The sequence below is a fragment of the Phacochoerus africanus genome, chromosome X (assembly GCF_016906955.1).
Source record: "Phacochoerus africanus isolate WHEZ1 chromosome X, ROS_Pafr_v1, whole genome shotgun sequence".
Classification (NCBI taxonomy): Eukaryota; Metazoa; Chordata; class Mammalia; order Artiodactyla; family Suidae; genus Phacochoerus; species Phacochoerus africanus.
In genome coordinates, this window is record NC_062560.1 from 47,715,259 (window position 1) to 47,737,050 (window position 21,792).

Here is a 21,792-nt window from a genome sequence, read left to right on the forward strand (position 1 = left end):
ATAAAAGCAGTGTGGTTTCTTGAGGCAGGGCTCTTCTTCCTGAGACCTTGAGTCCCCCGGTTCCCACCTTTACTTAAGATAAATGTCTCTGTGTCTTGTTTTATGTTAACTATTTTTCCTTAAGTTCCACAGCACCCGTTCTTCAACCCCATCCTGCTGAGCTGGCCCCGGCAATTGTACAATTATAAATGTAGTTGAGTAATAAAAATGATATGAAAAAAGAACTAACGGATATCTTAAAACATTTCACCCAACAACAGTAAAGATCAGAATACACAATCATCTAAAGTGTACATTCTCCAAGATAGACTCTATGTCACGCCAGTATACAAGCCTCAATAAATTTTGAAAGTATTGGAATCATACAAGTTTGTTCTCTGACTATTATTAGAAATAATAATAAAAGTGAGTTAAATAATTCAAAAATATGTGGAAACTGGAGTTCCTATCATGGCACAGCAGAAACAAATCCGACTGGGAACCATGAGGTTGCAGATTTGATCCCTGGCCTTGCTCAGTGGGTTAAGGATCCAGCGTTGCATAGGTCACAGACTCTGCTCGGATCTGGCATTACTGTGGCTCTGGCATAGGCCGGCAGCTGCAGCTCTGATTAGACCCCTAGCCTGGGAACCTCCGTATGCTGCGGGTGTGGCCCTAAAAAGACAAAGACCAAAAAAAAAAAATGTGGAAACTAACACAATACTAAATAACCAATGTGTCAAAGAAGAAATTACAGGGAAAATTAGAAAATACTTTGAATGAATGAAATGAAAAACACAAGATTTAAAACCTTATAGGATATAGCTAAAGCAGTTCTTCAAAAATGTATATAGTTGTAAGTGTCATTATTAACAAGTATTATAAATTTTCTCAAAAATATTATCTCAAATAATTATCCTAAATTTTCACTTCACAGGAAAGTGAAGAGTAAACTAAACTGAAACAAGTGGAAGGAAGAAAATAGGGAACATTAGAGTGGATACAATTGAAAAGAAAGCAGAAAATAATAGAGAAATCAATAAAACCAAAGTTAGTTTTTTAAAAGAAGGACAAATTTGAAAAAATTTAGATAGACTGAATAAGATAAAATAGAAAATACTCAAATTGCAAACAATCAAAAATGAAAGATGAAACATTAACACAAACTTTAGAGAAATAAAAAGATTATGAAGAATAATGTGAACAATGGTATGCCAACAAATTAGATAACCTAGATGAAATGGACAAATCCCCCAAAAATATAAACTACTGAAACTGACTAAAGGAGCAATTTTTAAAATAAGAACAGAGTTATTGCTATGGCATATTGGGTTAATGATCTGGTATTGTCTCAGTGGTGGCACGGGTTCAATCCCTGGCCCAGCACATTGGGTTAAGGATCTGGCATTGCTGCAGCTATAGTGTAGGTCACAACTGTGCTCAGATTTGATCCCTGGCATGGGAACTTCTATATGCCTGAGTGCAGCTGAAAAAGAAAAAGAAATCTGAATAGACATAACAAGTAAGGGGATTAAATTAATAACAAGTACGTTTCCACAAAGAAAAGCCCAGATCAGCCGGCTTATGTGGTGAATTATACCAAATACATTTAAGGAAAATTTAACATTAAAGCTTCACTAGATTAGCCAACAAATACAAAAGGAAACGACACTTCCTAACTAATTTTATGAACCTAGCTTTAACCTAATTCCAATCTCAGACAAGGCAACAATAAGATAAAAAACAATATAAAGACCAATATCCTTTATAAATACAGGAAAAAAATTCCACAAATTACAACATATTAAATCTAGCAACACACACAAAATAATTATACAAGAATTATATATTAAGAAGAATAAGAAATAAGAAATCCCTACAATGAAGGATATTAGTGGAGGGGACGTTCTCTTTGCAAGGGGGAGAAAGAGGCACTCCTCAAGGAAAGCTAGGAATAGAGACCAACCTAGAATGGACTCTTCCCAGAAGGCCTTAACTTTTGGGGTAAGCAGGAGATGGGTGGTTTTCCCTGGACTCTAGAAACATTGATATTTAGCCATCTTTTCCCAGTGGTTTTGTTCCATATTATCATTCCCTCAGCTACCCTTCGCATGTTGTTAAAATAGGCTTCCCCCACATAGTGTACAGTGACTGCAGGGGGCCGGGGGTGGGGGTCGGTAAGAGGCAGAACATTCAAGCAAAACATTGCCTTCCTTGCATTACTGTTCCTCTTTGGTCCTACTCCAAAGGGCTCTCCTCCCTGACATCCAGGCAGAGGCCAGCATCCAAGAGATCTGGGATCCTCTGAGAGGAGTTTGACACAGAGAAGTATCTGGCAAATAGATACAGGGAGTGGAAATGAGGCACCCCCCCCCCTTTCCAAAGACAGAGGGACATCTGCAAAAGATCCTGAGGTCAGGAGAATGGGCTAGCCTTCGGCTTCTGTTCGTGTGGGTCATTCAATTGGAGTGGAAATGAGAATCCGTCGATATTTTGTGGACTGGGGGGTTGCAGTACGTAGGAGGTGGTAGGCGGATGGGACCCAGGAAGTGACAGTAGGGCTGGACTAATGGACTTGCTGAGACATCGTCAAATGCTGGGAGAGAAGGGAGAGGTAGATGGGGACATGCACCCAGGATTTGTGTGTCGTTCCTCACAAACTGGTTTCCTGGGACTTCTCACATCCTGTCTGGGACTGTGTTTGTCCAGTCTCTGAAATGAAAAGGAGGTAATTGGGTATTTAGGGTAAGGGGGTGGAGAGAAGTGGTGTTTGCATAGTTCTGCTGCTTCCCCAGACCAGAAGGCTGGCAGAGACCTCTGTCCTCTGAGTCTCCCCAAAGCCCTGGTAGAACAGGGGTGGGGCGGGAAGTGGGAGCCCTATCAACCAGTCTCATGGTCTGGGTAGAGGTCCAAGGAGGAGAGGAGGGAGTTATTTGTCCTGAGTGATTCCCCTACTTGGGATCATGGACCTTTTCTGGGAGCAGCACTTGTGCAACCTGTCTGGAACTGAGGTTTGCGCTAGGAAATCGGGGTTCCTGGGAATCCATATAACATGATAGAGGCCACGAGGTGAGGACAGGGGAAGTGGGGTGGGTAGCAGGAGTCCTGGATTCCATGGGCATGGTTTGGAGGTCAAACAAATTGCTGGTAAGAAGGTGGCTGAGGGACAAGGAAGCCTACGTCTCCCAACCACGTAGGTGCATGGTGAGGGGTAGAAATTCTAGATTCATGCTGGGCTGCTCTACCATTTCTATCCTCCTCCTCCACCAGGCAGTGGGCGCAGGGCAAGGTAGAATTAAATAGAGTGTGCTTTAAAAATCCCTAAATAGTAGCTTGTGTACCTCAGAGGAAGACAGAGCTCACACATTCCTGTGCCTTTCTCTTTGTCTCATCCTTCCTCCCTGGATGTGACAGGAAACAATACCTTGGTTACCATGGAAACTGACGCTGAGTGATGCATTGGACTGTGGGAGGAAAGCAAAGGTGGTCCTGACATAAAGGCCTTTGGGAAGAGAGATTTGAGCAAAGTGCTTATATGGACATAGTTCACTGTTTCCACAGGCACATTGATCCCTGCAACTATTATGACACGGAAAACACAAAGGTGCATGCATGTGCACACACACACATTAAAAACAGACGTCATTCTCTGCATCCTGCTGTCTGCCCCTTTGGATTCTTGTGGGGGAGGCTGTGCTGTGATCCCTGCAACATACATCATCTCCCTCTCATCTCTCCTCTCCCTCCTCACTCTCTCCTACCTGCACTGTCATTCGACTTGCCCCCCCTCCCCACACACACCAGTCTTCCCCCATCCCCCACCTCTTCTCTCCTTCCTTAGGTTTTCACGCTGGCTTTCCATTGTGCTGTGCTCTTTGTCCTTCCTTCTTCTCTGCTTATTTTGTTCTTCCTCCCACCCCTTCCCCTACCCAGCTAGGTATGACGCGGCTAAGAATACATATATTCAATTATTATTGGCCTAATACAGGCTGTGTATTTGGAGCTTCCAGGCTCATAGGAATTAGTCTCCGGCATCGTTGTTCCACTGCAAATTAGGATAGGGGCTATGGAATTAAACGACGAGACGCAATGAATGTGAACAATAGGGGACTAATTTTCATGGTGGGCTCAGTGGAGAAAATGCCATTGGCATTTGGCATTTTGCCACCCAGCCTCCTCCTATGGCCTCCTGAGGCAACTGCCTTCCCTTTAACATTGGGGGTAACTACCCTCTTCCATCGTTTGCAGCATGATGGGACTCTCACCTCAGGTGTCCTGCCCACTCTCAAAGGCATATACGTGAAATCCAATGGGATAGGATTCCACGTCTTGGAATCTGACTAACGAACAGAACAAACGAGGTAGGACTCTGTTTCACCTTGTCAGTGCATCCTTGTTTCTGCTCCCATGTTCCCCAGAGACACCTTCGTTCATGTCCCTCATCCATTCTCTTGCTCATTCTTTCCTCCATCTCTTTCTCCTCCCCATCACCAGCTTGATACTTTTACTTCAGGGCCTAACCCCACAAGGACAAAAAGGATGGACGAGGAGACAAAGTCTTAGGGGGTGGAATGCAGACAGATGAGTGCCATCTGACTGAGCTGATTTAGGAGCCAGCAGTGAGGAAAGCTCCAAAGCAGCGGTCTCTAACCCTCTCTGTCAGATATATACAAATATAGCCATTCTTTTCTCCCATATGGGTTGTTACAAATTCTTGAGTAGGCATTTAAAAGATAGTCCATGCATGTTTTAGAATTCGTTTTTTTCTACTTGTGTGGAAAATGTCCTTGGGGTTTTGATGGGAATTGCATTGAATTTGTAGGTTCTTTTAGGTGATACAGACATGCATGAACACGGAATACCTCCATTGCTCTGTTCTGTTTCAATTTCTTTTTTATAGTTTAATTTTTATTGTATATTGGAGTATATTTTATTGACAATGTTGTGTTAGTTTCAGGTAAACAGCAGAGTGACTTAATTATGCATATACATATATCCCTTCTTTTTTAGATTCTTTTTCCACATAGGTTATTACAGAATATTGAGTAGATTTCCCTGTGCTATATGGTAGGTCCTCGTTGACTATCTATTTAATATATGGAGGGGTGCATGTGTTCATCCCAAACTCCTAAATTTTCTCTCCCCACCATGTTTTGGCTTTGATAAGTATGTTTGTTATGGAAACACAAAAGACCACAAATAGGCCAAGCAAATCATCGGAGAAAAAAAAAAAAAAAACAAAGCTGGAAGTTGCAAACACCTTGACTTCAACCTATATTATAAAGCTATAGTACTCAAAACAGTGTGGTATTGGCAGGAAAACATATAGACCAATGGAACAGAACTGAGAACCCAGAAAGAACCCACTCGCATAGAGTCAATTAATCTGTGGAAAAGGCACAAAGAAGAAGCAATGGATGGAGAAATAAATGTTGTTGGGTAAACTGGACTGCCACATTGCAGAGAAATTTGTTAGATGCTTCAACTACAATTTAACAATATCTATACAATTCATTATGTACTTTGAACATAGAATTCTATAAACTCATGGTCCAATGATTTTCACTTTGTATGCCTGAAATGTACACAATTTTTTTTGTCAATTATACCCTGGGGGTGGTGGCCAGATTAAGTAAGGTCCTAAAAATAATCAAGACGTACACCTTAAATCTCTAGAATTCTGTTAATTATATTTCAATTAATCTGCTAAAATTAAAAGATACTCCAATTGGATTGAGGCAGTTCACTTTAATTCCTAGTTTGCTATGAGGTTGTATCATAAAGGGATGTTTAGTTTTACATTGCATCTTTCCGTTATTTCCCAAATTTATTGATATACAATCGGCATAAAATATTGTGTGGGTTTCAGGGGTAAAATTGTGATGATATACAGGAGTATATTGTGAAATGATTACCATGACGAAGTTAGTTAATAGCTTTGTTTCATCACATAATTAAAGAGTGTGTGTGTGTGTGTGTGTGTGTGTGTGTCTGTGTCTGTGTCTGTGTCTGAGTGTGAGAACACAGTGAGATTTACCCCACAACTTTCAAGTAGGCAATAGAGCATTGTTTACTATAATCACAATGCTGTACATTAGATCCCCAGAACCCATCTGTCTTTTAAGTAGAATTCTAGTTAAAAGAATTGCCTCTGATGTTGTCTTTGAAAAACATGATCCACTAGCCCCTGGATACCACCATTCTTCTCTCTGTTTCCACAAGTTTGGTTTTTGCAGATGCCCCATGTAAGTGAGAACATACAGTATTTTTCTTCCTACTTCTGACTTATATCGCTTAGCATCAGGCCCTTGAGGTCCATCCATATTGTCACAAATGGCAGGATCTCATCCCTGTCATGAGTGAACAATATTCCATTATCTGTATTATCTCATATTTTCTTTATTCATTCATCTGTTGATGGACACTTGGGTTGTTTCCACGTCTTGGCTATTGTGCATAATGCTAAAATGAACATGTGGGTGCAGATATCGCTTTGAGATAGTGATTTCATTTCATTTGAATATATACCAGAAGTGGGATTGCTGGATCAAATGGTAGTTTTATTTTAAAATTTTTGAGGACCCTCCATATGGTTTTCCATAGTGGCCGAACCCATTTTCTTCCCACACACAGGGCACAAGGATTCCCTTTTCTCCATATCTTTGGGTGATTATTTTTTAAAAATCAGATTCTCGCTGTGCTTTTTCTGCATCTACAGGGAGTATGCTATTTCGTTTCTTTAATATGTTGATACACTCATTTTTCAAGGGCCAAAGAACTCCTTCGATTCTAGAGTAGACTTGTCTTGCTTGTGATGTATTATCCTTTTGAAACCTGTAACTGAATTGGTTTTGACAGTGTTTTCTTCACGATTTTTCCGTCTATGTTTGCGTGAAATATTGCCCTGTACATTTTATTTCTTATACTGTTTAGGCCTCATAGAAGAAGAAGGGAAGTGATCTCTGTTTCTTATGTCTTCTGCCAGGTAAATATATAAGATTGCTATTCTTTCATCTTTAAAGTTTTGTGGAATTAATTGTTAGGTCATCAGAAAGAATATGGAAAATATGGAAATTGACTTTGCTGTGTTTTTGTTGTTGTTGGAGCCTACCCAAGGTGATGGCGATTGATGTGTCTTTACCAAGAACCTACCTAGGCTATTTTATCTTGAATTAATGCCCTTTTTCCTTTTTCATTTCTTCTGCATTCTTTGAGTGGAATCTGCTGTCCCGTTACATCGTTGCGATAGATGCCTGTCTATGTTTGCGTGAAATAGTGTCATTGACTATTTTTCCTTTTGCTTTTTGTAGTATGTACTTAAGCTGGATCCCACAACTCTTCATTATAAGTCGTTCAAAATATATTGTAATGTCATTGATGATTTCTTCTTTGAGCTCTGGATAATTTAGGAAGATATTTCCTAATTTAAAAATATATGGAGGATTTTCTAGTTATCACTGTTTATTAGCTTATAGCTTAAGGACCTTGTGGTCAGGGAATAATAACACAATTTATTATTTCTTTTTTCTTTCTTTCCTTCAAATTTTTGGCCACACTTGTGGCCAGTCCAGAGCTGCAGCGACTACATTTGCCACAGCTGAGGCAACACCGGATGCTTAACTCCTCTTTATTATTTCATTGTCTTTTAATGTGCTGAGAATTGCTTTATGGTCAACATGGGGTCTTTTTTTTTTTTTTTTTTTGTAAAGATCATTAGCTTTTGAAAAGACTGTGTATCCTGCAGTTGTTGATAGGAAGGTATAAATACCTATTTCCAAGTTTGTTCGCTGTATCTTTCAAATCTCTCATGTCTCTTCAAATTTTTACTTGTGCATTGTATTATTTACGGAGAGAAGTCTTTTAAAAATCTCCCACTGTGGAGTTCCCATTGTGGCGCAGCGGAAAGGTGTCGGACTAGTAACCATGAGGTTGTGCGTTTGATCCCCGGCCTCACTCAGTGGGTTAAGGATCGGGTGTTGCCGGGAGCTGTGGTGTAGGTCACAGACATGGCTTGGATCCTGCGTTACTGTGGCTGTGTCATGGGCCAGCAGCCGTAGCACCGATTTGACCCTAGCCTGGGAAACTCCATATGCTCATTCTTGGTTCAAGTCCCATGTGCCTTTGAAGAGGGTGTGTATTCTCCTGCTATGGTGTGGAATGTATTATAATTAGTTCTAAGTAGCTGATAGGGTTGTGAAAGTTCTCTTTGATATTATTGACCTTCTATCTATTCACTATATCAAAATCTCAGGAAAAAATGTTTGAAATTTCCAACTCTTAAATACATTAGCCTGCTCTACCTCTTTTAAGGTGAGTCAGTTTTCCTTTTATGTAAAGTCCCATTATCCAGGGCATTAAGATCCGTTGTGCTTTCCTGAGTCATAAGCCCTTGTGTTCATTATTAAATATGCTTGTTTATCACTAGTTAACACTCCTGACCTTAAAATCTACCTTATCCGTTACTATCCCTGCTCTTTTTTTTCCTTACAATTCATCTTCATACACTGCATCTTTTTCAATCCTTTCACATTCAACGTATACTCTGTCCTTATATTAAAGTGAGTTTCTATTTAACAGGACACTGTGCACCCATCCTGCCTAGAAATTGCAGCATGGTATTGGGAGTTTAGAGTATTTATTTTTGGTGTAAGTAGAAAGAGTATTGCCTTGAAATCCATCATCTCCTTTCAAGTAGATTCCTTTCTTTGCCTGTTGCCTGCTTCCTTTCTTCCGTTTCTTCCTTCCTTCCTTCCTTCCTTCTTCCTTCCTTTCATTCTTTCTTTCCTGCTTCCTTCCTTCTTGCATATTTGTTTTATTTGTTGTGTCATTTTGTTTCTTTCACCCAATTCCCTTGCCATCTTCTGCATTCCTGATGCAGTTTTCGGGATTCCATTTTACCCTACGTACTTGTTAATTACTAATTCCTTTTTATATTTAAGTGGTTCTTGTAGAGATTATACTCTCCAGGTTTACAGTTAGGCATTTCATCTTCAAATAATAAGATTCCTTACCCAGTATGCCTTTATTTTTATAATCACATCCATTTGCTTTCATTTCCACACATTTCGTTGACACATATATTACATCCCAGATAAGGCATTGTTATTAGTCTTTAAAACATTCCGTCAAAGTTTAAAGAAAGTGATTCCTTAGAAACCCTTTTTCTCCCTACATAGTCACCATTTCTATAGGCTTTCGTCCATTTGTGTTGACCTGAGCTTATCTTTGTCCTTGTTTCCTTCACCCTAAAGAGATGCATACGATACTTTGTACGGTGCAGGCCATTGGCGGACAATTGCAATACTTTTTTGGTGTGATTGAAAAAGACTATTTCATCACTATTTCTTTCATTTTATTTTTAAATTCATGTTCAGTGACCTAGACTCCTTCTGGACATCCAGTTGTAGGAATTGTATCGCAGGTCTAGATTCTTGTAACTAGCATCACAATCAGGATTCAGAACACTTCCACAACCCCCAGGAAGTCCTTTCTTTGCAGGGCTATGCTTCTGTCGTCATGCTCTACCTCCACACCTGGCCAGGCCACCAGCAATCTGCTCTCAGTCATGATAGAAGTCTCTCCTCAAGACCATCCTACAAGTGGAGCCATTTAAAGTGTCACTGGAAACTGGCCTCTGTCACTAAGCGCAGTGCCATAGAGTTTCATCCCAGGGGTTGACTCCACCAGTGGTTCGCTCCTTTCTACCACTGCATAATATTCCGCTATATGGAAATATTGCACTTGGCTGAAGGACATTTGGGTTATTTCATGTTTTTGTTGATTGTGAACAGAGCTGCTGTAAACATTCATGTACAGGTTTTTCCAACTCTTCTTTGATAGTCTCTACAAATATGATTGAGCTTGTGTTTTCACCTGGTACCTTGCACTCTAGACACATTCACATATTAGCTCTAGGAGATTTTGGTATGTCTGCGGGATTTCCACAGAGATGATCAGGTCCTCTGTGAGGTGGGAAAGTTTTGATTTAATCTCCTGACTTGTGCCACAGCATGGATGAATTGCCAAAGCACTGAAGCGGCGTGGTGGGGAGGGCAGACGCAAAAGATTACGTGTTGCACAGTGATGTGTATAACGGGCTCTAGGAAAGAGAATTCTAACCTAGAAGTGATATAGGTTACACCCGTGGTGGCCTAAGGCTGGATGTGGATGGTAAGGAGTCACTGGTATCAGCATGAGGGACCTTTATTAAGTGATGGCTAGGCTCTCTTTCTTGACTGAGGGGGTGGTTACCTGGATGGTAGCATTTGCCCACTCCTTAAGGAGCTGTCCCCTTAAATGGACACATTTTTGTTTGCAAATGAAACCTCAGCACAAGTGATAAAGAGAAACCTTGACTAGCAGTCAAATTTGCTGGAACTCAGTTTGCACATGAGCAACCCCCAAAACGTGGACCTGTGATAATGACCATTTTCCAGGGCCTTATCAGTCATGCAGTGTTCTCCTTCTGGGCAGCAAGCAGGGGACTCTGGCCAGCCTCAGCCGTCCTCCACAACCCACCCACACACAGAAGAGCAAAGTGTGCTTCAGACCAGCATGGGAAACTCCAGCTGAGGTTGGACACCATTTCCTGGGAACACTCTTCTGGGTGGAGTTTTGTCCTTGCCCTTGTCCCTCCTGCATCCCCACCTTGTGCCCGGGGGCTGATTTTCTCCCGTGTTCAGGAAGGAGTCAAGAGGAGGAGAGTTTTGCGGGTGGCCTGATGCCAGGGCTCCCCCTCTGGGTCCTCATTCCAGGGGTCGGGACCCACAGGGACCTAGAGAGCTTCAGAGACAAGCTAAAGAAAATTTGTAGCTGCTGCCTTGCCCAAAGGCACAGGATATCTGGTTCTCAGCTCTCTCAGAAGGCTGGCTAAAAGCAGCGGGCTGCTCATAGTGACACCACATCTTCCCACGTCTTCCCTCTCTGCCTGCAGAAGGCTTCCTTTCCCCTGGTTAGACCTGCTCGCTGATACCTCTTCCCCCCAGGCTGCCTGAAGCATGCACAAGCTCTGCTCCCTCCCCTCGTCCAGAGGCCTGCTACAAAGGGAGGCTTCCATGGACAGCGAGGGGAGTTCCTTTGCTCCCTGTCCACATCGATTCTCAGCATCCTTGATCTTTCACTTTCCTTCCTTCATGCGGTCCTTGGGTGTGGACCCCCCATTTCGGTTTTGAACCTGGTGACTCGTGGGTGGGTCAAGTGTTTCACAGTAAATTACCTGTGTGTGTTGACCTTCAGACTAGGGCAACTGGCTCAAAAAGGGACTGGTGTGTCCCCCCTCAGGTGTGAGAGTCCATCTCTGATGTGGATGCTGAAGTGCTGGCCCCTCCAGGACACTGGAGTGAGGCTGTCAGGAGGCTGGGTGGGCAGTGGCAGGCCTTCAAAGCCTCGGATGGATCTCGGGGTCAGGGACGCCGTGAGAGTTGGGGTTGTGGCTCAGTGAAGGGAGATGGGGAGCTATATGGACTGCCCGGGTGAGCTGGAGGGTAGGTGTCTTCAGAGAGTGGTGAGGGGTAGGGCCCCCTGACCCTGCAAGCCCCCTGAAGGCAGCAGTAGCGGATGACAGTGGGCAGAGGCCAGATTTGGCCTCAAAGAACCCTGGATTCCGAGGCCCAGCACTGCCGCTTCCTGGCTGTGGCCCTTAGGGCAAGTGTCTTCCCTCTCAGAGCCCGAGTGTCCTCCTCCGTGGGGCGGGCCTGATCACCCCCTCCTGTCAGGGCTGTCTGGAGAGTGCAATCAAGGCCCCACGAGTGTCCGCGTGTGTGAATATTCACCACAGCTTCATGCATCATGGCGAGTAAGCAGAGCAAGTGAATCGGAAAATGCTTGCTCATCGACAAGTGTTGGAGGGGAGGGGTCGGAGGGCACAGGCCTAGGCTGGGGAGAAGGCTGTGTGGGAGCTGCCAAGGTGCATGCACACCCCAGCCAAGGCCTTGGTGCATAGTAGGGCCTTGGGAAACACTGGCTGAGACCCATTGTGGGCCTTTGTGGTGGAAGGGCCGAGACTGCGGCTGGGAGGGAAACCTGTCTTGGACTCAGGTTTGTTCTGTGAGTGAGTCCAGCCGCCCCCAAGGTGACCATCCTCACCTTCTGGGGGACCCACTGTCTGTCTGGGTTCCCCAGGGCCCTCCTTCCTCCCTGCTCCCCAGGCTTCTCTCAGCTCTCTTCCTCCCTGCCCACCCTGCTCTCAGCACTGCGCCCTGCAGTGTGTGGGGGGAAGAAGGCCCAGGTGGGGAAGGGGCTGCAAGGAGAGGGGGCTGCAAGCCTGGAGGCCCTGGGAAGTGGCGTCATCCCCAGCGCCCTGTCTCTGGGGGCTGTTCTCTCCTCCTCTCCAGAGGAGCCGCCATGTGTCAAGTGCCCTGTGCACACAGTGCTCAAGCTTACGCCTGTGGCTTGTGGTGAGCGCCCACCCTCATCCATGAGAAGGCAAGTGCACAAGCAGGTGCCGGGAGGCCCCAGGGCGACGGTGCCAGAAACATACATGTGTCATTCATCGTGCCAAGGCCGGGCGCCCAAATCCCAGACCGGAAATCTGGAAGCCCGCACCTGAAAGGGAACTGAATTTCTGCCCAAATCACACATGGTCCATGGGACCCAGGGTGGACCAGCAGTCAGGGAGGCAGAAATCAAGGCACCGGCCAATAAGGCAGAAACCCACCTGAAGCCCATCTTAAGGGAGGGGTCCATACAGAGCCAGCTTCTTGGGGGGGGGGGCGCCCCAGGCCGACCCTCAGAAGGATTGCACCTGTGGTTCAGGCTCTGCTCTTGCTCCCTTGGAATTCTTAGTAACTTTTGAGCAAGGTGACTGGGATCTTTGTTTTCCACTGGGCCTGGCGAATGGTGTGCCTTGGTCTGGGCCAGGATTCAGGTCTGGCCGAGAGGGGATCACCTCTTCTGGGGGCAAAGGGGCAAGCCACGGGCGGAAACGGTTCCTTACACGACTCTCCCTCCTCTTAACCTGGGCCTTATCCTCCGAGCTGGGGACATGAAGGAGCCTGGAAAAAGCCTCATACAAGCCTTTTCCTGCTACCGAGCCCTTCCTTCACAGCGTCTCTGCCCTGTTGTCCAGCTGGGGAGCGGAAGCTCTAGTGCCAACCCCCGTGGGGATCACCCAGCCCGTGGAGACACCTGCATCTAGGCTGGCCTTGGCCTCACCGGGAGAGCCCTGCTTCCAGTGAAGAGCCCTGGAGCATCGCAAAAGGCTTCTGGCCGCGGTCCCGGGCCATGGGCTCTCCAGGTGAGTATGTAGCTTTGTTTTCAATTAAATCGGCTCTCTGGGCAATAACGGCTTCTTCCTCTGCTTGCAGTCAGTAGAGGTGAGGATGTCACTGGAAGGCCCACCTAATCATCGTCCTTAAGACCCAACGAGGACCTAAAATTGTGTGGATGAGGGGGGGAATGGACAGTGACCCCAAAGATGGGATGGAGGAGGAGGAAGGTGGTGGTGGGTGTCTGTGCATGCTGTCCCTTGGCGGGGTAGGGAAGATGGGCCAGGGGCCCCAGCTCCTAGCCCTCCACCCCATCCCTTCTCCTGGGAACCCCTGCTGGTATCAAACTGGGGCCACACCATGCAGGGAATCATGAAACTGCGTGGACTGGAGCGTCTGGAAACTCGTGGTCTCCATGTTCAGCTCCAAGCCTCCCAGTGCCCAACCCACACCCACCCAACCTTTTAGGCAGCAGTGGCCTCCGCCTGTCCCAGAGGGTCTGACCACGGGCCACTCTGAACCACCCCTGCCCCCCGGAAAAGGAGGAAACGCCCCTCTGATTTTGCAGCTTTAATGTAACACTGATACCAAAAACACGACGGCACGACAAAAGCACACACGAAAGCAGGAAGGGCAGAGAGAGCTTCATCTTGCATGCCATCTTCCATGGACTGGGAGAAGCTGCCTAGAGTGCTGTCGGGGAGGGGGCTGAAGAGGCACTCCGGCTGGCTGGGGGACCGCTGCAGCTCGTCAGCGCTGCCTGGGCACGTGAGACACAAGAGCCAAAACAGAAGCATCCGAAGCGTGAAACGGGAGGGCCAGAAAGGGCAAACGGAGTGTCCAGTCACGCGTTCCTCGTTCCCGCACGCCACCCACCCCGGGGGCTGCCTTCCCCTGACGCATCACCGACCCTCGGCACACCCCCCGCCTCAATTTCAGAGTCTCTTGTATGGATCCCCACCTTACTGGATCCAGGAAAAGAAGCTGGCACTGGTTCTGGCGGCGTTTCTGGTCCGGATGGTGGAGCTGGTGCTAGGGCCATCGAGCATGCTGGTGCTGGCCGGACCATTGGTGCCACTGCTGACGCCAGCCCGCCAAGTGGCTCTCCTGTTGGCACGGTTGCTGTTCAGAATGTACTGATGGTATCTGGCCCAGAAAGCGAAGGGGATCCTCGACCAGGCGTCGCCAAAATCTCCGTCCTCATCCCAGGTCAGGAGCTCCACCTGTATGTCGTCCCAGCTCCACCGTCCAATCAGAGCTTCATCCCCGATGTTCATCTGGGCCCTCATCTGGGCCCTGGCATGTTCCTCGGCCATATCCACATCCATCGTCTTGAAAGCATCATCCACAGCCTCCAAGAAATGAGCCTTCCATTCCCGGGGGTCTCGGTTCTGATACTGTGATGGAAGAAGTGCAGCCATAGGAACAGCTACCCGACCCTCGCTGAGCCCCTGCTCCCCGCCACACACCCTCCTGAGCGCTATAAGGAGCAGCACGCCTGGAATCGGGCTCTTACTCGTCTGGGCCAGATCCGGGAGTGGCCCCCAGCCCCTCGCTACTCACTATGCCCGTGAACCTGCGTAAGTGTCTTAGGAACCTGTCTGAGCCTCAGCATCCTCACTGGACAAAGAGCAGCAGAAGGCTGGCATCGAGGAACCCACACGCTGGGTGGGGGGGGGTGGGGGGAGCGCCAGCCAGAAGAGCGGCTCTGCCTCACCTGGGCGATGAATCTCAGCACGCGCATCTTGCTGGTCTCATGGCGGGCTCGCAGGCCCCAGAGGAACTCGTACTCGGGTGGGCTGCTATTGGGGATCTTCTTGTATTCCAGGTACCTGAGCGAGAGAGGAAATCAACCTCTGCTTGCAGCCAGGGAGGCCAGTTGCTGCCCCAGTGGCTCCCAGGTGGAGCCTTCCTGCCTGGAGGCTAGAGCTCGGCTCCTGAAAGGGGGCTGCCCTGGCCTCCAGCCTTCGCCTTGCTGGGGGGTCGGGGTGGGGTTGCTGGCCCTGATACTGATGCCCTCAAAGGCTTAGCCCGCCAGTCCTACCCTGCAGCCCTGTGGAGGGACAGGGGCACACGAGTAGGGTCTTGATGTACAGCCAGGCCACGTGATTACTGCCCCTTGTCACAATAACCCAGATCCTTGTTGGGTGTCTTAGAAACAGAGGAGCCACTTCTTCAGGCCCCCTGCTCTGAGCACACTCCACCAAGGGGCTCGTCTGTGGCCTGGCTGGGCCCTGGGACAGTCCTCCCCAGAGAATGACTGTCAGGGAAGAAAGAGTCAACCAAGGGCAGTGCACTCCAGGCACGCCCTCCAGACCATTTATTGTGTGTGTGACAGGGGAGGGCGGTGCGTGGGCATGTGGGCATGAGGGCGCGTGAGATCTCCAAACACCAAGGCTGGTGTGGGCCTGAGCTGGAAAGAGCCCAGATGGGTCTGTATGAGCCGGGGCCGTGCTCAGACTTTCACTGAGGCCCAGGCTCCTGAGAGGTAAAGCCAGGGATGTGCGCCTACAGCCTAGAGGGCAGGTGACTGCAGGGCTAGTACCAGACCAGATGGTGGCTGTACCACCCCTGTCCTGTGTTTCCAGTCCGTGTGGGCTCCCTTTCCCCAAGCCTCCCTAGAACTGCTCCTCCACCAACACTCAGGCCCCCTTCCCACCTGGCCACACTCACACCAGACACTCATACATCCCTCTGGCGTTAGGAGGGGGGGAATGGCTTCCTCGGCCAGACCAGCACACGAGGAAGGCCTGAGTGGGAGGCCAAGTGACCTCAGTCAATACTCACTTCTGCTTTACAAAGTCCTCTGTAATGAGTTTCCTCAGATCGCCAAGGAATGGGTGCTTCACCCTGAGGGCAAGGAAAGGAACCCATGACTAGAGATGGTGGCGGTGCCCGGGGTGGGCAGGAGCACCCCCTGGCAGGACCGAGAGCTTCCCAGCCTGCGTGGCGGCCCCACGGACCCCTGGGCAGGTGGCAGAGGCCAGACGGCCGCTTGTCAGTGATGCCCCAGGCAGGGTCTGACGGAGCCCCCGGTTCCAACGGTTTCTCTTAGCTCTCATCTGGCAACAGAGAGGGCACGTGGAGCAGAGGCTCGGAGCTCAGGGCTGTTTCCCCAGGGACCTCGGGAGGACCCTCCCTTTGCTCTCTACCTAGTCGGGGACGCCATTCCCCGCACAGACCACCAGGCCGTTGCCATCCTGGGGCCTCCTGTGCCCAAGGACACACTGAGGAGTGGGAGCCGAGAGACCCCAATCATACCCGGGGCGCAGTCCCATCTTGCGGAGTGCCTCCCAGAGGACAGCTGCGAGGGGAGATGAGGTACAAGAGTTTAGCACAGGGAGGGGAGACGCCGGGCAGCCCCCAGCTGCAGGGCCAGCCACTCACCCTCGCTGGCACGGTTGCCGTTCATGAAGATGACGCCCAGAATCACCAAGAGGAGACTCAGCCTGGGAGTGTCTTTGGTCCTGAGGGGTAGAAAGAGGGGTCCCATCCAGCAGCCGTTTGCCTGACGGCTACAGCCGGCTCTCCCTACCAGCCTATCTCAGACGGCCGGCTGGGCTACGGGGCAGCTCCTCCTACTCTGCATGGCTCGCTACCTGGTCCAGGCATTCATTCCCCCACCTGAGAGTAGGGCCCTTCCTCCATCAGTTGGGGATGCCAACAACCTCCTCCCAAGGCTCCGCCGAGGATGGGGTTAGGCAGGGAGCCAAGGCTTGGCAGCTGGCTGTGTCAAGAGGCGGGTCCACACCTTCCCTGCCCTTCGCGTATGGCGTCCGGAACGCAACTGGACTGGGGGCCCCCTGCTCCCGCCCCCGAGGACCACTCTGCCAAGCCCTGGCCAGGATCTGAGCAGGGAGAGGCAGACAAGCAGCTTGCTTTCCTGAGAAGATGGGGGTGGGGGAGGGTGGGCAGGCCCGAAACCCAGGAAGCAAAGCTGCCCAGGCTGCTGCCCCTTGCAGCCCTTAACTGCTCAGCACTGCTGACTGGGGGTGGGAGCGTGCAGGGCCCCCCAAGCCCCCTTTCCCCTTTCTCTGCTTTCTCTGCCAGGGGAGTGGGGAGGCACCACCAAGCAAAGCCACCACTCTCCTGCTCCTGCCCCCACTCACTTTCCCAGGAGGCGGGCTGATGAATCCCGTGTGCAGACGAGAATGTAGAGGTGTTCTTCCTTGTCGATCTCCTTCAGGTGGATCCCGAACTTCTACGTGGGGGAGAAAGCAGAATGTGACATCAGACGTCCATGCTGGGTGTCCCGTAGGCAGTCACTCAATTCCCTGGTAGAAGGTTTCCTCCGTGGGAAAGCCCACACCCTGGGGCCCGGGGTGGGGGGGTGGGGGCGTGGAAGGGGCGGGGCCGAGGGGGAGGCGCCCTTGGGAGTGCTGACGCCCGCTGGGGCTTTGGCACCCACCTCAGGAGAGGACAGACCCGCAGAGAGCACTAGAGGGAGGAAGGAGGGCAGAGGGCAGGCAGAGGAAGCTCCCAGGCGGAGAGGCCAGGGAGGGCTTCCCTCTGTCCAGAGCGGGAGGTACTGCCTTTGGGCTTCCAGGGACTGAGGGTGCAGGGCTTCCCTGCTGCTCCTGCTCCACAGAGCTGCCTGCCCCCAGCTCCCGCCCCCACGCCCACCTTTTCCAGAGTGTATGTTGCCCGTTCAATGATCTCGGGGAAATGTTCGTCGTACTCTCGGATGACGTCCTTCAGCATGTCTGCGGGAGAGGAGGGGAGGGGTGGGCAAAGCACCGGGGCTGAGCTGGGGCCTCAGAGCTTCCGCCCCTCGCTCAGCCCCGCCGGCCGCCCAGCGAGCAGAGCACAGGCGGGGCCCCCACACCCTGCACACGGAGCCATCAGCCAGGGCCCGACGGGCGAGGGCATCTGATGGGAGGCCCACAGGGCAGAGCTGGGGCAGGACGGAAGGGCAGAGCTCCCGGCCCTGAGGGTTGCCCACCTGAACGCTTGATGGGGATCTTCTTGTAGTCTTTAATCATCAGATATTTCACCAACTTATTTGCCTGGAGAAGGAGGCGCACACGGGGAGACCCAGGCGTGGGTGACCTCGAAGAACGGACCAGCAAGGCGGGAGAGGAGGGAGATGGGGGAAGGGCAGGCTTCTTACCCTCTCTTGCAGAAGGGTCACGTTGCGGGGTGGCAAACACAGTACGTGCCTTGAGGGTACCTGGGACCTCACGGCCGTGGGGGGCCGAGGAGCCATCTGCGCCCGGCCCATCGTCGGTGGGGGCTGCAATGCCCTCCACGTAGGCGGGACCACAGGAGGCTCTCTCTCCTCCTCGCTGCTCTCATATTCGTCATCCAGGTGCTTGGACTGTAGCATCAGACGGAGGAGAGACTCAGGGCTGCCAGGCTCCCCGCACCAAGGCGCCCAGCACACCTCTTACCCAGACAGAGCACGCGCTTGGAAACAAGGGTAGTAGGACCAGCGGATGACACGTGCCCAGGGCTTCCTAAGGGCCAGGCACGGAGCCAACCGCTAGTCCCTCCCGGCCCGAGGACAGCCACTACGTGGAGGAAAACCATGCTAGGAAACAAGCCTGGGAGGGACATGCACGAGCTGAGAGAAGAAGAGGGGTGGGGAGGGCAGCCAAGGAGGCAGAGAGAGCAGAGGGCAGAGAAAGCAGGGGAGCAGAGGGGGCTGGAGACAGCAGCAGGGAGGGCTCACCTTCTTTGTCCTCTTGCCTCCCATCCTGGCCCAGGGCTCCGCACTCTGCTGAGAGGTGGCAGCTGCACCCTCAGGCTCAGGGATGCTCGTGGCCATCTTGGCCTTGGCAGCAGCTGCTGCCGCCACATTCTGAGGCTCCACCCACCGAGTCTTGGCCAGAGCCTTCCCAGACTTGGTCGTCTTGGGCCGGGTGGCTGCCCCCTCCCCGGCAGAGGCTGCCTGGGCCCCCCCGGAGGCACCACTGGGGCCCTCTGGGGCAGCCTCTTGGGCAGGGGCGGGTCTCTTAGGGCGTGGGAAGGCCATGCCACTGACACCTGCCGGCTGCGTGAAATCAAAGACGTCGTTCTGACCCAGGAAAGCTGCCTTGGGACGGGTGGCATCCATGTCTCTGGCAGCCGGGGCCTGGGGGAAAGCACAGGCCGTACTTGGGCCCTCGGTCGCAGCCCCCTGGGCCTGGGAGGATGTCTGGGGCTGTGGGGACGAGGCCGCTGGAGCCCCCGGGGCGGCCCTCTCGCTGTTGGCTAGCATCTGGGAGCTGTGCGGAGAGGCGAGGCCCCTCTCAGGGGTGGCTGCCCGAGCCTCGGCGGCGGCAGCGTAGGTCATGGGCTGGGGATCGCCCGCTGAGGCCTGGTCTGTGGCCCCTGAGTGGTTAGGGACCACCTGACTGTAGGTGGCACGGGCAGCGGCGGCAGCGGCCCGAGCGGCACGGTTGGAGGAGGCGGCGCGGGCTACGTTGGCAGCACGGGCCGCCGCCTCACTGGCAAGTGTTTCTGAATCCAGCTGAAATGCCTCCATCAGAGTCCTGGCCAGCATAGGGTTTTCCAGTTCCCAGGGCTCATTCTGCAAGACCGGGGAAGGCAGGGGAAGGCACACAGCTCTAGGCACACTCACTCTGGGCTGCCCCAGCTCCTCCCAGCGGCCAGCCCCCGACCAGCCCCCAGACCCTCCAAAGCCCCTTTCCCCCAGACTAGAGGGAAGGTTTGGAGAAGCTGGGCTGTTCTTGCCCATTCCACCTCCGCCCCCACCCCCACCCCCACGCCCCTCTCCCACCCCGCCCCACCCCCAGCCTTCAGCCACCCCCCTCCTCCCATCCTCCCTGAAGTCACAGGAGAGAAGGCCCAGGGCTAGCAGGGGGCCAACGAGGGGCCTCACCGCTAGGATGCGAAAGCCTGGACCCAAGCTCCCAAAGGCTCTGAGGATACGGATGTCAAAGCTGGTGAGGGCTCCGTAGCCTCCAAAAGCACCAAATTCTTCATAGTCGTTTCCTTCCACCATCTCTTCCTCCTCGACTTCATCGCTCCCCTCGTCCATGTCTTCAACACTGTAGCCTTCTGGTTCCATGCGGTAGCTTCCCTCAGCCATGCTGGGGGGGGCCCAAGGAGAAGAGACCTCAGCCTGAGAGGGAGGGGGGGCCCTCCTCAGGCGGAGGGGGAGGGGTCCAGCCAGCGGGAGGCGGGACCTCTCAGGAGGTGGGGGGCTGCAATCATCAGGTTACCAGGCAGCAGGAGGGGAATGGGGCGGGGCGGGGTGGGGGTGTTGAGGGCTGCTGGGGTAGATGCCTTCGGAGACAGGCTCCTCGAAGGATAGGGGAGGTCGGAGGAGACTCTGCACTCAAAAGGGAGTTTGGGACAGGCAGGCTCCCCATCCCACTGGCTACATGTGAGCAGGGGGTGGACTGGCGGGCTTGGGTCTAAAGCGTCCCGGAGGACATGTGTTGAGAGGGGGAAAAATAACGCGCCCGGATTTCAGGGCTGGAGCAGGGGGCCAGGAGGGTGGGGAGCAAATGCCATGAGAGGGCTCAGACAACAGGGACCCCAGGAAGCTCTGGGAAAATGAATCCCAAGGACCCTCTGACTAGGTCTGGGTGGAAGGCTTCAGCTGACTGCGGTCTAGGTTGGGCTCATAGAGGAGCGAGCGCTCGCGTGGACGGGGTGGGGTCCTCGGACTAGGTGAGGAGTGCTGGAGAGCGCAAATGCCAGGACCGCAACCCCAGGAAGGGGGCAGAGAGGTCAGCTCTGCTGGAGGGATCTCAGAGTGCTTGGGGCTGGAGGTGGGGCCTCTGCTCTAAGGAAGCTCAGCACGGAGCACCGGGTGTGCTAAGGGGGTTCCGATGGGGAGCTCCGGTCTAAGCGGGGCTAGGATCGAGGAGCCTGCGTGGGGTGTCCGGGCTGCTGGCGGCTCCCATCTAGAGCGCGGGTCTAAGGGGGCTCGGCTTCTGCGGGCTTGGGCTTTGTTCAGATCCGGGGGCGGGGGTGGAGGGTGGAAAGGGCGCAGGGTACCGCGCCCCGCTGGCCCTCCCGCGGTCCTGTCTGGGGCTGGATCCTTACCTTCCCTGGGGCTCCAATGGCGTCCGTCCTCAGCACCAGGAACCCCGCAGCCGCGCCCTCGCCTCCTGCTGCCAGCACAGCAGCTCCGACCACCCCGCCCCTTTTCTCCGCGCACCCCCGCGGCCGGGCAGCCTGCGCATGCGCAGACCCCTCCAGCCCGCCAGCTCTCCCAACAAAAGCCCTTTCCACCAGGTCCCCAGTGCGCATGCGACTCCGCGAGGGGGTGGGCAGGGTGGGGGGCGTTTTCTCCTGCTGGTCTGATCCACCCCCCCCCCCTCCGCGCGCGCGCCCCCCGCCACCGCGCCCCCCACCACAGGCGCCCGCATTCACACCCTGTAGTGCGGTTCCACTCATCCATCATCTACCCTCCATCCCCCCCCGACTTTTGCACAGTGCTTCTCAGCCCTGCCCTCCCCGTGCCTCTCCCCTAAGCTCTGCCAGTGTGGTCTGGGGTACACTAAGCCCCTCTTCCCCAGCGTGACCCCTAGGTCAGTGATAACAGAGCTCTCTAGCCCACAGTCTCTGTCTGCCAGGAGCGCAATGGAAGTGGCCAGAAGACACTGGTTCCCTTTGTGTTCCCCTCCATCATCCATCTCTAGGGCCCCCCGGA

The 21,792-nt window shown here is 52.0% G+C and overlaps 1 protein-coding gene and 1 non-coding gene across 2 annotated transcripts; both read right to left on the reverse strand.

Annotated features, from left to right (window-relative positions):
- Positions 1–13,739: 13,739 nt before the first annotated feature.
- Positions 13,740–21,302, reverse strand: LOC125117885 (melanoma-associated antigen D4). Its single transcript, XM_047763986.1, has 13 exons — positions 21,183–21,302; positions 20,008–20,218; positions 18,856–19,695; positions 18,295–18,501; positions 18,127–18,190; positions 17,808–17,887; positions 17,294–17,385; positions 16,572–16,651; positions 16,446–16,488; positions 15,972–16,034; positions 14,902–15,016; positions 14,146–14,581; positions 13,740–13,944 (listed from the first exon to the last, which is right to left on the reverse strand). The coding sequence occupies exons 2-12, from the start codon at positions 20,215–20,217 to the stop codon at positions 14,147–14,149; spliced, it is 2,229 nt and encodes a 742-aa protein (XP_047619942.1). The 5' UTR covers position 20,218; positions 21,183–21,302; the 3' UTR covers positions 13,740–13,944; position 14,146.
- Positions 15,258–15,386, reverse strand: LOC125119018 (small nucleolar RNA SNORA11). Its single transcript, XR_007132981.1, has one exon. It is a non-coding gene; the product is annotated as a small nucleolar RNA SNORA11 (small nucleolar RNA).
- Positions 21,303–21,792: the final 490 nt, after the last annotated feature.